The following is a 16,982-nucleotide window of genomic DNA, read 5'->3' on the forward strand; positions in this document are numbered from 1 at the left end:
ATGGGGTCAAGGCTAATGAGAACCCCAGAACCACCCCCTTCCTGTAGGCCACAGTAAACCATAAAATGAAAATATCCTGATGGATACAAGATCCAGGGACGTTTTCATGGGAAATAATGACAGAGGCTAGGATGCAGGGTTAGGTGAAGGTGACAGCCTAATACACAGAAAGAACAATAGATTTGCCTGGCAAGAAAACAAAGAAAACTATATACTAAGGCCTGAAGCACATAATATTTTAATAAGAACATCATTGAGTGCATTTGATAATACTCTGTGTGGATCATCCTAAACCTGTCCAAGAGTATTATAAAGTAGCATGACTTTAAAAGGAAATGCTTTATGGAACAATATTTCAAAAGTTTTCATCTGAAGCAGATGAAAAATATTATGAACTACAAGAACTCACAAACAGTATTAGGGCTATAGTAACCCACTATCGTATAACCAAGTTAAAGTGCAGCTACTGTGGTGAGCCCATTTGTAATTTTTTACAAGTGGCGAGAAAAAGTGTTATTATTATATATAATATGTACCGCAAGGGTGCGTAGGAGCCTCGTGTGGAACAGGACTTCACTGACCTAAGCATTATGCAAGCATAGGTCAAAAAAATAGTGCCAGCCTAATTTAGATATGACTCGGTTTAGTACCAGAGTTTCACAGAGATTAATTTGGGAGTCCTAGCCCGAAGTATTCCTGAACTGTCCAAAACACTGGGGCTGTAGACAATCTCAGAAAACCCCAACCAAATTGAAATATGTCATCTTAACAATATGAGACATTCATTTCCCACTTGGCTTATTTTGAATGTCTCCAGGACCTCTCTGAGTGTAGGCAATCCTGGAGTCCAGGAATGCTGCATGTAAGATTTATATTGAAGACTGTACAGTTGACCTGCACTTTTAACAATAGAGCTCTCAAAAAATTAAATCACTGTCCTAACTACTTTGGTGTAAAATTGCAGCCTGTTTTTAAAAAAATGGGGTGCCTAACCTTCAAGCTCTTAGTTCTACTGCAGATCCTACTTTTATTTAAGCAGTGAAACTAAAATTACTTTTATGCATTGATATTGAATTAATTATGGTATTACACAGCAGTGCAGCAAGCAGAGGACTCAATGTTTAATAGGATTCTTATTCTTCCAGAGAGGAAGGTGAGCATGCATGAGGAAGGAGCCACCCCAGTGCTGCATGGTTACAGTAAGGAGTAGCTTCATGCTAGGAGGAGGTAGAAGATATTCTGGAATGTTGTCTTGGGGCACTGCAAAACATATGAGGGAAAATCAGGGAGAGTAAGTGTAGTTGTGGGTTTCTTTCTCACCCACCTCTTCTCCTTTGTCCACACACCACCAGCATTTGGTGAAGGATGTGAGGAGTATATTGCACAGTCTGTGGTGTGGTGTGGAAATCTGTATATCTTAAATCTTCAGAGAGCCCTTACCTGAAATGCAGCAATGCTTGTGCAGAGTTCTAAATCCTTTCAAAGATCACTGTGATCCTCATCTGTTCCCCAGGATCACCTAGAAATGAGCAAGTTCAACAGGCTTTATATTAGAAAGCCAAACCTCCACCATGATGACATGTCATCAGGGGATGGATCCACCCATGGAAATTTTAAGGGGTATTTCTTACTAGACTGACACCTTCTGTGAATGCTTGCATGTCAGGAGATTATCTGGCCTTGTTTTAGAGGCAGAAGGAAAGATGCTTTAGCATCACAGGCAGAATTTACAGCTCGGTGTTGGTGTTAAACGCAGCCACGTGAATTCCAAGAGCCATTGTATACACCTCTCGGTATAATGTTTCCTAAATAGAAAGCGACAGTGCTGAGGGTAGAGAAAGGCACTGAAAAGAATTAAGAAAAAAGATCCGAATCAAATACAAAGCCAAAATGCAAATTTGTGGTTCCAATCCCTCTGCTGCTGTACATTCTCCCTCTCACCACTGTAGAAATTCAGCCACAAGCTATAAAATGATTTCATCACTGCTTGGGCTACACTTTGGCTCTTGTGTCCAAGAACAATATTTTAAGCATGGCTTGAGGAATAATTCAACATATGAATTTGATAAGAACAATTTAGAATTTTGCAAGCTCCATAGGAATGAGTAATTTATATTTTTTTTTCAGTAATAGCAGTTACTGGTATTTTTAATGATCATATTGCATGTGTTTGATGGATGCCTCATTTCAGAGCAAATGCCTGTTTCAACTCACAAAATTATGTCATGGTACAAGTGAGGAGACAAAAACTAGAATTCATGGAAGGAAAACAACAAAGACTATTTTCTGTTCTATTTTAGTGAAACTTTTCTCTTGTGTTTTCCAGTTTATGTAATCAAATTATGGCCCAGAGAAAATGAGAAGTAGAAAACATGATCAAGACTGCAGAAGAGAAGGAAAATGAGCACAAGGACCTTGCCATTGCCTTGTTTATTAGTATCTGGCTGAGGACCAGTATAATTTAGCCTCTCTCAGGTCCCTTCCAATGTGGCTGTCTATCTGCATAGACTTAGATTAGCCCGTTGAGACTATCAGTGTAGACATTCCCAGTGTGGGCACTGAAGACAGATCAGGATTGTCATTGTGATCATACTTCTCCCTTGCTCTTTAGGCAAGTAGAGATAAGTCTGCACAGAAAAGAGCAATTGTTAATTCTCTGAGATTTTAAGATTATTGGTCTTCCTTTGAATTCATGAAGCCTTGCACTGCCTTCTTGATGCTTCTGGCTGGAGAGAGTACATCTCTGGACTCTCTTCAGGCAGTTAGTAGTTGACAGATTTGATCTGACATGGCTTGCCCAGCATCATACAGGTAGTCTGTGAACAAGCCAAAATAGCCAATATAAAATGGTTGAGTCACTTATTTCCTTTTTGCACTGATGGTTCAAAACAACCTCTTTCATTTGTGGAAAAGATGTGGGAACTCAGTAGGTTTGCCCATATTCTTAGGATTTGTGAAACTAAAGACTCTACTCATTTTGTTGCCTCACATACATGTGGCAGTTTGTTAATCTTGGTATTTGTAAGCCATGTGATAAATTAACAACCCAGGGAAAGGGGGAGAGACTATCTAACTAAATACAAAGAACTGGAACATCTGAGACATTTCAACTGAAAATTGTGGTGCTCCCATGCGGTGTACATTATAGAAACACTTTTGTGACTCACAAGGGAGAAGTAAAGCTACAAACCAAGCTCTGTTGTTCCCCTCTTCTCCTGTGATGTAATTTGACATGACCAGTAGAGCCAGACATGCTATATTAACCTACAGTAGATTTGAAAAGAATGTGGTTTTCAGTAAAATAAATATGGGAAAAGGTTGTGATCTCTAGTACTTGAGAAATAGCTTTCAGACTTGACATCAGGAGTAGAGATTTCCTAGTGAACACAAACTGGCTTATGTGGTTTGATACTTGGCTTTCAGAGTCTGCCCTCGAGTGACTGCTACTTGTTCATATTGACTGTGCAGTTCAGCTAGCATCTTGTCACATTACACCTCAAACCCCCTATTTAAAAAAGCAAACAGAAGTTAGGATTTCAACTATGGTACAGATTTGTAGAGGTCAGTTTTCCAGTGCATATTAAAGGTTATTTTTAAAACCTCCTTGGCCCTGGTAGCCCAGACTATTTGGGATTAATAAAAAATGGAATTGGATATTTCATAAACTGTTTGCTTTGAAAATCAGAAAGGCAGTAGCTGCAGTTTATTAATATTGCATTGCAAAATTGCTTTGCTGTTGACTTGGACCATTAGATGATCATCCCAGAGCCTGTGAGGATTTTAACATGAGTTCCACCTGCTTGTCTGCTGGTACCTGATAACTCTCTCCATCCACTGGTAGAACCAGCAGACACTCAGGTATGGAAATAGTGATAGGGTACAAGTGATATAGTGACTACTTTTTGTAAAGCCAAACACAGGACTTTACATGAGCTCAATATTCTGAGTTGCATGTTGTGCTGCTGGAATGATCAGTTACTGTATGCTATGGCATAACTTGGTATAGCAAATTAGGAGAATAGAAGGTGTTTTAGAAAGGAGAGGCCATCTGGTTCAACAAGCCAAGTCTTCTCTGGCTTACTGTAATCCCATCTCCCTGCTTTTTCGCCAAGGTCCTGAATTCCCATCTTCAGAAACAAATCTAGATGTCCACTGAATTAATTGAAATACAGTGCTCGAGTTGTCTTTACCACACTATACCTTTCTTTTCACTTAGATTATCATTATTGTTTAATACTAGAAATTTTTCTCATTTTAAAGTAAAAGAAATGATATTTTAAAGGAATAGACAACTTATTTTCATTCATACACACTTCATCCTGGGACACCAAAGAGCTGTAATCTGTTACTTTTCAGTGCTGCAGATTTCTACTTGGTTAACTTCCCTTCTGTCCCTCTGATGGGGGACATTTGTTTTAATCAGAGATGTGAATCATATCACCTTCTTGATAGTACTCATCTGATCTTACCTCCAGGGCACTTCATCTTCTTTCTTGGAAGAGTGAGTGCTCTGTAATGTAGTGACTACTACAGTTTTTTAATTATCCTGTATATTTGGCTGACCCAATATGATACTCTATTGTGTAAAACACAACAACAGTGAATACAGTTTCTATACCCTTTCAGCTAAGCATTTGAAATGGTCTTTGGAAGATGCCAAATTGTAAGATACATTAGGTCATCCACATATTTTGATTCCATGTGGTATCTCTCCTTCATTCCACCCTTTTGACAGAATCATTTCTAGCGCTCCATAAGCATTGCTGAGAAGCTTGATAAGAACTGCATATTGCAATGTGTGGCCGTTCTACATAGGAACATAGGAATAGCTTCTCCAAAGGCCCCTCTAGTCCAGGATCCTGTCACTGTGAGTAACCAGTGCCTGCTGAATAGTATGAAAACAGGTTAAGCATATATTTCCCTCATGTACTCTCTTAGCCTCCAGGACTCTGCAGCTCAGGTGCTTCCTGGGCCAGAGATGGTATCTTTGTGTTTGGTAGCCCTTGTCAGATTTTATCCTCCATGAGTGTGTTTAATGACTTTTTGATCCCAGATAAGCCTTGGAGGCTGGGACTATCTTGTGGCAATGAGTTCCACAAGCAACTGTACATTATGTGATGGGGTACATCCTTTTGTTTGTTATGAACCTGCTATTTACAAATTTCATTTGTTGTCTTCTGGTTCATGTGTTATGTGAAACTCTGAGTAATTTGTCTTTCTTCATCTCCATACTGCTCATGGTTTCATAGAGACTAGTGAGAATTTTATCTCCAGTAACACAAAGCTGACGCACAACATTGAACTGATGTTGTTGCACAACTGAAGAGAGAATTTACAGTGTAATAAATGTTGTTCTAGACATTGTTTCAGTTTTCTGACAAGACCACTGGTAGAATTAATTAAGAACTTTAGATGTAAGCCCCTTTTGAATAGAGATGAACTAAAGCAGGGTTAAAAGTGAAAATGAAAGGACACATCTTTAGCTATTCGTTTATAATCTGCCTTATTTGATAATTCAGTAACCTCATGTACTGCAGTGGTATGGCTTGTTATGGCTGTTAAAATAATATATTGCTTTTCTGCAAGTGGACATGGCAGGACTGATGATATTTTAAGAGGAGACATTGACTTTGTCTGCAAAGCCAGGGAATGGAATAAATGAAAATAACAATTATTGATTTTTTCTTGTGCTGAGAGAAACATTTGCCAGCATTTTATGAGGGGGAAAGAGCAGATGTTCACCAAGAGAGGAGAGGTTTTCAGTTTTAGCAATAAGACATGATAATTTTTGCAGAGAACATTTCTTTGCAGTTATATCACCCTGAGACGGGAAAACAAGTCAGAAGACCAAAACATAAATAGCAAAAACTACCCTGAAATGCTGCAAGTAGACAGGTTGCTTTTTTAGGAGGGGGTGAACAAATGAATCAAAAGGTATAGCTTGATTCCAGTTTGGCAAACTGAGACGAGTTGCGTTAAAGAGACTGATCATATATTTGTCACGTGACAGTTAATTTAAGCATATGCTGAACTGTGTTGCTGCTTTCGAGACTACCACCCTGAATTGCAAAACGTCTGAGATCAGCAGGGCTCTGGAGAGATGCAGCAGTCAAGCCAGACAGGGCATTGGGCAGGATCAGGGCTGAAACCCATGGGTTAGTCATTCAGGTTCATTGGGCTCACAAAGTAAAAAGATTACTTTTATCCTGTTGGCAGAAAAAGCGTCACTAGTCTTCAGAGAATATACAAAGCGCTGTGACACATTACTGCAATGTCACTCTGTGGGAATCGTGGGAACCTGGGAACACTGAACGTAAATGAGGAAGTCTGCTTTCCAAGGCTATGCAATTGGTTGCTGTGCTTTTTACTGCATGAATTCAGAGTAATCAACTACTTAAAGCCAGAAATTAAAAAAAAAATGGGAAAGGGGTTATGTAATTCAATGCCTGCAAAAGCTGGGGGTTGGATTTGATGTCCTCTCCAAGAGTGCTGGAGCCTCTCCAAATAAAGCCACCAGAATTTGGCAGGAAGAAAGACTACTCCCTGTTCCAGCTAGTCCCTGTCCTGTCCTTTGGTCAGCTCCTGCAGGACCCTACGGCATGGCTCTGGAGCCCCAAAGCCCTCTGTCATACCGTCAGCACCACAACCCCCAGTGCTGCTCTGGTAAGACCTGGTTGCACCTGATACACATTGCAAAAATGTGGCCAATCCATTCAGCCTTCCCTTTTCATGGTACAAATGAGTAATGCATAAACCTGGTGGGAATTGATTGAATGGTCATCTTAGCAACATTATTTCTTGTGCCTTTCCCAGCCTGTGGCTTGCATCTTATCTGTGTAGCCCCACATACAGTTTGTTTCTTCCATATGTCTGTATTGGCTTCCCTGGGCTCCACCCACAGCCTTGTGTTCCCAGCAGGAGCACAAGGCTTCATTTGCTTGTTCTTTGTAAGAGAGCATACCTGCTTGCTCACAAACACCGGGCAACAGCGTTCCTGTGGCAGTTGGGCAGTAGATGCTGAAACAGCAACCAGGGCAAGGTATTGACAGATGCATTTTTAATTGGCATAGGGAAATTGCAGTGGTTGCCTGCCTGCTTGATGACAATCAGCTGAGGGCTCTTCTCCGTAGCAGTAATATTAATGTGCAAAAAAGCTGGGTTTACATTGGATGGATGGATGGATGGATGGATGGATGTGTGTAGGCCCTTGGGCAACAAACATCAACTCCCATGGAATTTCGTACTACAGGCCTGGTTTCCTTCTTAAAACCAAAATTTCTGCATTAAACAAGCCTCACCATTTCCTAGTGCCTGTGAAGCAGGATACAGAACATAAGGCTAAGACATGGTGCTTCTACATAAATCCTTGGAGTTTGATGTTTGCAAATAAATGAAAACAATGTTGAAGGTCAGCTTATCTGCCAACTTTCAAAGTTCTAAATTCATTTAAAAGATGAGTGCTGAAAGTGGTGACAAGTGGAATGACATTGTATTGTTGAAAATGCAACATTTCATACATGGAACAGTGTGGCAGTTTCCCCTTGGAAGTGCTTCTTTGTGGAACATCATAGTTCACTAATCTGGCGGTCTCCATCCTGTGGATAGTTTGCACATTGCAGAAGCTAATTCACCAGGCTTTCTGGTTTAGATTGTAGCCCAATATTACTAGTAAAAGCAACTAGTGAACATAATACAAGGTTACAGCTGGGCTAGGGAGTGCTTGCTTTCATAAACTGACATATAGAAGCAAGTACTTAAGTCCCAGAAAGGATCTGTAGAAGTGCAATTCTAAATAAAAATGAGCCATCATAATGCAGCTGCTTTCAGGTAAGCATCAGGAAAATGTACCCTAATTTGTATCCATAAAATGGTCATTTTTGCAGCATTTTTACAGCTACAGTATGGATTTTAAAGTTGTAGCATATTAAGTTAAAACTGTAATGCTTTTAAACCTGACATAACCTTAGCTAGACTGAATATAAAGGTGTTATTTACTTGCAACTGCAGTCTGCTTACCACACAACCATTTTAAAATTATGTGTATCAAGCAGCACTGCAATTACAGTGTGCATAGCAGGGACTTTATCCTGCAGAATGCTGATGATACCCGAGAGCTGTGTAACACTTGCATTTCCTGTTAAAGCATATGCAGAAGGCATCCCTTTGAAGCACTCAGCACCTTTAAAGTTTGGTCAGCGTAGTCATGTTTTCCTTCATTGGTCCTTCTTGGAAAACACCCCTTAGCCTTGCTGAGAATTTGGCATCAGCAGCAAAAAGGCACTCCACCTCTCTTCACCGCTGTTATGGCACAACTGTGGGTGCTTGGACTCAACAGTCCAATAGAGATCAAAAGAAGCTTAAAACTGACTGTCAGTTTATTTCAGACATCCTGTGAACAGTGGTGTCAAGTCCCAGACTTCAGTTCAAGAAAGATCTGAAGCATGTGCTTCATTTTAAGCATATACGTAACAGAGCCCTTAATGCTTTTCTGAGCTGAATGAGTGTTGACTCTAACCACTGATCATTAATAGAGAAGGAAATGTGCATTTAGAAAAAGTGCCTTTGGCCAAGCATCTGAGTTGAAACTGAAGGTGCTCTTGCACCACAGGTAGATGCTCAGCCTGCCACAAGTGATGCTCAGTGTTGCACAGATATCCTGTCTTCATTGCAGTGCCATCTGGCAAGGAGAACACCCCTTATAATACTTTTATTGATACTTTGGGAAGGCATTAAATATTGTCTTCACAAAGATGCTGAGGCATTAGAAGTAACTTTGCCTAAAATGATTGATATTGGCGATGATAGAGAGACCTCAGAACTTCTCAGTCCTGGATGAGTACTCTGACCAGTGAAGTCTTCTGCCTTCAGGGACAGGAGTGGACACAGCTCCAGACAAGATGATGTGGGAAGAATGCCAAAGAGCCCTATGGCTCATGCTTATCTGTAAATTGAATTCTTGGTGTCGATACTGATGAGTCAGTCTTGCTGTGAGTGCAAAGAGCGACAGCTAGGTCTGTGGTGTTACAGATCAGATCATCACAGAGCCACCATTTGGTGGCAATTTATCATCATCACTCTAGAGGTGTGTCATTCACTTTACTGAATGACATTGGAAACTCAGCATAGAGTCCTACGACAAATACACTGTGATTCTGTAGCAAGGAACCATGGGAAAAGAAGATTTGGAGAGTGGGGTTTTTTTAATTGCTTTTTCAAAATCTTTTGATGTAAGATGTGACAAATAAGAAAAAAATAGAGACACATACTTTATTGTTTATAGCTTTCATTAATTTTTAAGGCATGAGTCAAAGAAATTGCTAAAAAGAACTAGTAGCAGAGGCTATATGATGAGCAGATCTAAGAGCCATTTTAATATTTGATGAGACCAAAAGCTTCTCGTCACTAACCATCTTTTAATGGCACTTGGCCTTTGTCTGGGTCTATGTGCCTGCATGTTTCTGAGGGACTAACTTTTCTGACTTTCTAATGAAATACCTTTCAAGATGGGGGTAAAAGTGGTGGTTTGGAGCTCTTTTGTTGCCATGTCAGTTTAGGTTATGATAAAGTGAGAAACTGAAGCTTTGTTTGCATCTCAGCATGTTCATGTGTTACTTCAAACTCTCCACATCATTTAGTGACATCTCAGTCAAAGATTAAAAATACGGATGCACAGAGCCTTACAGCCAGTCTGCCTGCCAGAGCAGTAAACTAACACAGAGACAAGTGGGACGAATTGAGTAAAGCACTTAAAAATGGATATCCATTCTCTGTCAATGGAGTGCTCACATGTATGTTTTTAAGTTAGGCGGAAAGCAGCAGGAATTGGGTCCCCTTCTGAATGGCTCTGAAATCTGTGCACAGCAAACTGCATTGAGTCAGAAGCAAATCCTCAATGTAGCCAGGAACTGAAGTCAGGAGCCCTGCCTTTCATTCAGCATCTGGACAAAAAACAGTCCTCCATCACTTGCATGACATCTCATGTAGGGGGAGGAGAAGAGCCTAGTAATAGACCAAGTCTATGGAAGTTTTAGCATGACTTTTTGTTTTTATGGAGTCAGTAGCAAGTGTTGACTTGTGGCGATGCACAGAACAGGGTTGAGTTCTCCCAGCTGTAGCTGTATTTTTGGTATGCTGCACTAATGCTGAATTACTGACAAATAGCTAGAAATGGATGTTCTGTGTGATTTAGAAACAATGTGAACCCTGACTGAACTTCTATTGGGTTTTCCTTCCATTTGCTGTTTCGACATGAGAACAGGGAGGGCATTATTTATAACAACAACTGTAAAGTCCCACAAGGACAAATTACATTCTGAATTGACAGAAACTTGAAAATGCAAATGTGGTTTCATAACTAAATAAATTTTCAGACAGTAAAATGAGAGTTAATCAAAAGTTAGATGTCCTTGAAAAAGCTTTACTTTTTTTTTTTTAAACTTCCTTGGAAATATTCACAGCTGTCTTGATGCAAAAGTAATCAGAGTATCTATGTATCTATATGACAGTATCTCAGCAGTGGCACTATTTTAAAAATACTTGAGTGGATTTCTTTATTGACATGATCCAGTCAGAATGGGACATAGCAGGAACAAGAAATTGATTAGAAACTGGAAAGAAGAGATTTTTTTAAAATTTAAATTAAGGTTAGGAAACCTAATTTTAAGGAAGTATAGCATTCTGGGGAAAATGAAAAATGTTCTAAGAGACTTTCAGAAAGGCATTCACTCAGTGAAAGATCCCATTCAACATGAGTAAATTTGGGATAGGAGCCATGTCTTACTAGTTGTTTATTATCAAGGAGATATATCCAAAGGATTGAATTTTTTTTTAAAGCTGTATAGGACTGGGTAGTTTATGTGGAACAAAATAATTTGATGCATTAACTTTGGAAATTATCAAGAGAACATAGCATTGCTTTAATTCACTGAAAATTAGGATATTAAAACATACAGATCCTGATCCTACTGTGTCATGTAGTCAGACCACTGTGTCTTCATGGATTTCAGTTGATATGACTGAGTTTCTAGGAGAATCATCAGTGCAGATTTCATTTCATGAATCTTTTTTAGTTTCCTGAGTGTTAAAATGGAGAATAAAACTGGACTGCTTTTAACTGGGTTGGTAAGCTAAATTAATTAATAATTTCATAGACCTTCCTGTTCCTTGGGTAGGGTGTGCCAAGTAAGTGTTGAAGATGAGTTTGCACTTCAGAAACAATGTCTTTGGAGATTCTGTTGAGAAACCTATCACGGTAGTGATTGTTGTCAGGGGAGAGGAGTTTGGACTGTGAATCCCTAGTTTTTAAAATGTCCGCAAAGTGAATGGTATCACATGGGAAAAAAAAACGCAACATAAATTCTCCTTATTTAATGTCTTGATAAACTCCTTGTGAGGGTCTGGAGGAATTATTTCTGACTCTTTCATTTGCTTTTCTCAGGTTGGGGGTCACACCATGCTGCCCATTCGTTGGATGCCTCCGGAGAGTATCATGTACAGGAAGTTCACCACAGAAAGCGATGTCTGGAGCCTGGGGGTTGTATTATGGGAAATCTTTACCTATGGCAAACAGCCATGGTATCAGCTCTCAAACAACGAGGTGTGTGTAATACATTCTCAAACTGCATTGGGAAGGCTAGCACATTAACTGTTGGGGTAGCTTCTCTGGAGATGGGACAGCAACAAATTTATTTAGTAAAGGCAAAACCCCTGATATAAGATATTTATGGTATTGTCATGAACTTTGTGGTTGAATTTCTTCCTTTTCAGCCTTTTCTCCTCAGGGTGAATGGAAGTTGTCCAAGCAGAACTATACCAGTTGGAATTTAGCTTTTTCCTTTGTATAGGATAGTGTCTCCTCTGGGTATTGAGAAAGACCAGGAGGCAATGAAGAGGACCTTAGCTATCTCCTGAACAGGCTTTGGGTGATTTCAGTTCCCTATCATACATGTCATTGTTGCAGGGTGGTTGTCCAAAACCATTCTTGAATAGATTGAAGTAATCTGGATATCTCTTGATTTCCAGGCAGTTACAAGTAACCCATTTCCAGAGATTAGCCACAGTGATACTCCTAAGTTTAAGGAGGGAGGGAGGGACAGGCACTGACGGTCTGTGTGAGCAGGGTGAAAACTGCCTCCTTCTGAGATGAGGTGAAGTTGATAGAGAGAGAGAGAGAATGGAGGTATGGGATTACTTCCTGGCTATCATTCCCTCGTGAGTGGAAGGGGCAATGTGGGTGAACTTAACATCAATGAAGTTACTGCTCCTTGACAACTTACATTACAGTGATTTTTCCAGATCACATCCCGCTGCTTATGCATCTTGGCAGTGTTGGCTGGGTGACTGCCACCAGTGAGGCTGCTGTGGCAATTAGCAGTTAAGTCTTCCATGGGTGACCCCCATGTAGTTGGCAAAGCTGTGCTGATGCTTTCCTTGTGATTTCTCATAGGTGATTGAGTGCATCACTCAGGGCCGAGTCCTGCAGCGACCTCGCACATGCCCCAAGGAAGTGTATGACTTGATGCTGGGCTGTTGGCAACGGGAGCCTCACATGAGGCTCAACATCAAAGAAATCCATTCCCTCCTCCAGAACTTGGCCAAGGCATCTCCAGTCTACTTGGATATTTTAGGCTAAAGTCTACTAGCATTTCTTCTTATGGGCTGTGGGAATGAATGTGTTCAACTGCCGCTGAACTCCATTAAAATGTGTTCTTAACTTTGACAGTATTAATGACAAAGTTGCGGAGAAGCTTTCAAAGGGCAAGCAATGTGCACTTCTCCATCTGTAGACACAGTATTGACTTTTTAGACATTACTGAGACGTATCTCCTCTCTCTCTCACTCTCTCAGTTTCTATCATTTTTTTCTTCTCTCCTGTCTTTCTAATCAATTTGGCTTCTGCTTTATTGTAACTCTGCATAGACAAAGGCCTTAAAAACCTGATCTGTTATATCAGCAGACTCTGCAGTTTGCCCACCACAACTACAATGCCTTGTTGTATTCATGCCTTTGATGTGGATGAAAAAAAGGGAAAAATATATTTGACTCGAACTTTGTGATTTCCGCTGTACAGCTACTAGGAGTTTCTATGGATTCACCTCATTTTTTTTGCTTTGGCATGTGGGTGGAAATAGAAGACTGGTGTTCTCTACATGAAGCATGTTCCTTGCAGAGATAAAGCCAGATGGAAAGAAGACAGTCTTGTGTGATACACTATCTGGAGGAACTAGGGGATCAGATGGCATCCAAGCCCACAAAAAAACACTGAAATGATTTGATGGAAGGCAAGAGGGGGTTTAGCACTTTCCCTGAAGAGTCTTTCTGAGGACTAAAGGAATTGTTCAAGGAGGTGATTTGCTGGCACCTTTAATTGCCAGATACAAGTAAAAGGGAAAAAGATGCTGCCTGCACTGCACAAAATTATGTTAGAACATGATAAACTAAACACATGCCCTTATTTTGTCTTCTGATAGGATATTGTCATGCCACTGGTATAAAAATGTTCTCCAGCTAGTCTTTTTTAATAAAGGCTGAATCTAGGCTTATTAATGTACAGTATTAATTTTAGGATCACTTGTTGAAACTAAGGATTTTGATAAGATAGGACAAGCTATAGACGGTGGAGCAGGTGTATCTTACACTGTGCTTGTCCAGCAGCATATTCCTTCCTTCCTCAATCCTTTTTTCTTTTTTTTTAACCATGCAAGCAAAACTGTGCATGGTCTTTGTTGGTTAATGCCTTTTGTGCAGAAACTATCACTCATCTTGTAGTACACCCTAGTAGACATAGTAACCTCATAACGATATAACTTATATTTCATTAGAAGGGGCTAATGGAGGACATTAGCCATGTTAAAATGCCTTTACAATGTTACAGATATAATAGGCTGATATAACATGAATAATCTAAAGCATGAAGATCACTGGTAATGTTTGAACCATGTCAGGGGATAGAGATGTCTAGAGAAAACAAATTACTCTGAGGTTATGGCTAACTATTCAGAGTGCAAAGAGCCTGAGCTCAGCACCATGTTTGTATTGGTACTAGTGCTGTCATTACCAACATCCACTCTTTCTTAAATAATTTATTTTTGGTTGGATTGGCATTGTATGTGTACAACATTTGCATGGCCACTGTGTTGATGACAACTGCATGGGCATACGTGTTATTTTTCAAACCAGAAGTTGACGGTTTCAAATTTAGAGTTAGGATTATTTTTAATATGAATTCTTACAAATGAAAACCTACCTTACCTATTTCTCAAGAATTTTGCCTCCCTCTGTGAGGGGGCGTTACTGCAAAAAAGGGATCTTTCTTTCCGTTTTCTTTTTTTTGTTATTTCTTATTGATATGAGCCAGATCAAAATAGTTCTTCATCTTTGTGTTGGGGATATTTTATTTAATAAATTAAGCATTTTATTTTTGTAACTGTTCCCATAGCACATTTAATATATGATTTGCTCACATATATTATTTATTGAGGCACTTTAGGTTTTTCCTTCAGAAGCTTTTAGAGCTAGCTCATAAAGATTCTGAACATTTTCAAAAGAAGACAGTTCACTGGACACTGATGAAGTTTTACCCTTCTCAATGTCATTGAAAAGGCGGCATTACAAATAAACATGACAGTGTAACTATAAAGCCATACTCAGTATTTCTTTAATAAACTAGATGTTATTCTCAACCACTACTGAACTGGAAAGACACAAAAAGCCGGAGGAAGATTCCTACAAAATGGGCCTTAAGATTTTGTCTAGACTGTCTTGGAAGTTCACACAGAAAGCTAGATAAAGACTGAGCATCCAGTGAAACCCATTATCTTGAGAATCTGAATGTTGTGTTTTAAAGGAATTTGAAATTGATTTTCAAAATAACAGTGGTGGAAAAGAAAAGTATCAGAGTCTGCTCTTACTGTGCAGTGGGAGGAGGCTGCAGGTGGTGGAGGGGGATGCTAAGTTGCTACCTGCTGTATTCTTCTTAGTTTCTTATAAGCTGAAGAAAAAGGCATCTGAGATGCTGCTTCTATTGGAAAGCAGGCTCCAGCCTGAAAGCAAACAGGTGGGTTTTGCAAGCACTGAAAGAATGTATACCAAAAATAATCACAAAACCCTGAAAATGTACTTAGTGGCATCTTCTTTTTGTTTTACTAGTGAGACTATTAGAGTAATTTCAGAGAATAAATAGTGTTACAATGCATTGTGCAATAACATAGCAGTATGTTAAACTTCTAAAGGACCAAATGTTCTACAGAGCCACCGGTATGGATAACCTTGACCTGTATCATTAATGTTCTTGATAGTGCATAAAATGTATAATCACAGTAGACAAGCTATAAACTGTAGCTATACATAATTTGCGTTTGTTCATGAAAAGGTGGGTAAGTGTAGCAGAATGAGCAGAGAAGAGGAAGAAGTATGTTCAAATCACAATGAAGGGTGAGTATATGTGCATATTCATCATGCTTGCACTGTCAGCTAAGTCATGTACACTGAGTAAATATGACAATCAGGCTCATGTAAAAAGTCTTTCAGGACTGTGCTATGAACTGATCATACATATAATATATATGTGTGTTTGCATATGGCATATATATATACACACATAGCATATACATGTATGCCTATGTCTGTTGTATTTTATTTATATATGTGCAGACATGCATGCACATTATGTATGGGCTGTGTGTATATGTATAAATTTACATACACCTACATTATTACAAACAATTATTAGAGTGCTATTAATAAATTGATAAAGTCTGCTGAGTAACCAGAATAGTTTTTTTTCTTTTGATATTTCATTTTCTATGTTTGTAAGATTCAACTTTTTAACTGGTGTGCAGCAGAGGCAGTGCTAGAATACCAGAGATACAACAGCAAGCACTTTTCTTCCCCAGATGATTGCATAAAAACATTTTTTCCATTCCCATCTCACTTGTTGATTTCTCACAATGAAATGAACAGACAAGCTTCCAAGCTCGGGAAACAGAGTTTGTTTTACTGTCATTTCTGGATTTGTGCTATTGTTTTTTTATTGTCGTAGAATAACAGTGCAGCTCCATTAGCATTTTATACGCGTCTGCAGTAACGAAATAATTCCAAGAATGAGCTGGACTATTGAGACTGTAACATGACTTGTAGGACGAGAACGCCAAAATTCAGCAGTAATAATAACAGCATTTGCCACACTCTGTCCTTCACTCTCAATAGATCTGCAGAACTCAGAAATGGCCATGGAGAACAAATACTTGTAAAGCAACAGCACCCCATGATGCATGATGGAGTGTACCCTTTTTAAAAGGACTTAATTCGTTTTGATTTGTAAAACAATATATATTGTCTACAGCTTAATAAGTAACAGCCTATTTTTTCTCTTTTTCAACCTTTCTTGCTACTTCTTTATCACTTTCTTTTCTTCTCTTTTCCTTTCTTTCCTTTCTCCCTCTTGCCACCTTCTTTTCTCTTCCTTTTCCCTCTCTTTCTCTCTCTGTGTACCTCTCCCAAGCTTTCTGAGAGATTGTTTTTGTTGTGGCTGATGTAGAATTTTAAAAAACACTTTAACACTTTAAAAAGAAATTAAATAGCCCAATAAAATGATTAGATCACTGGGTGACTAAGGTACAATGCATATGTGTTAGAACAAGTCTGTGTCTGGGTTGTTGCAGCCTGTAAATGAATTTCAAATACTGCTATAAAATGTGAGGGAGGGGAGTGGGGAAGGGCTGGGGACAGATCAGGATGTCTAATCAAAGATTAAGGTTTTGATAGCACAGGAAGTTGTATTTTCTTGTTGTGAGGGCTGGGATGAACCACTGCTGCTTTGAATCAAGAGGTCCTTTAGAGCCTTAGTTAAAACACCTTTGGGGGGGGGGTGCTACATTCATCACAAGCATGAAGCAAAAAAAAAAAAGTCTACATGTTGCAGGGAAAACACTGTGAATTTCACAATAGCAACCAAGTGACTATTTTGCCATCTTTTAAGCATA

At 39.3% G+C, this 16,982-nt stretch overlaps 1 protein-coding gene across 2 annotated transcripts in view; it reads left to right on the top strand.

Annotated features, from left to right (window-relative positions):
* The window catches only part of NTRK2 (neurotrophic receptor tyrosine kinase 2), a 206,705-nt gene extending 190,128 nt beyond the window's left edge, over positions 1 to 16,577 (top strand). For both annotated transcript variants that reach the window (XM_075021595.1, XM_075021588.1), the window contains 2 exons: positions 11,438 to 11,596; positions 12,446 to 16,577. In XM_075021595.1, coding sequence (XP_074877696.1) covers positions 11,438 to 11,596; positions 12,446 to 12,631 — 345 coding nt within the window. In that variant the 3' untranslated portion in view covers positions 12,632 to 16,577. The remainder of the gene's footprint in view (positions 1 to 11,437; positions 11,597 to 12,445) is intronic.
* The last annotated feature ends 405 nt before the right edge of the window (positions 16,578 to 16,982 follow it).

This window comes from Buteo buteo, chromosome Z, assembly GCF_964188355.1.
Source record: "Buteo buteo chromosome Z, bButBut1.hap1.1, whole genome shotgun sequence".
In the NCBI taxonomy this organism is placed as follows: domain Eukaryota; kingdom Metazoa; phylum Chordata; class Aves; order Accipitriformes; family Accipitridae; genus Buteo; species Buteo buteo.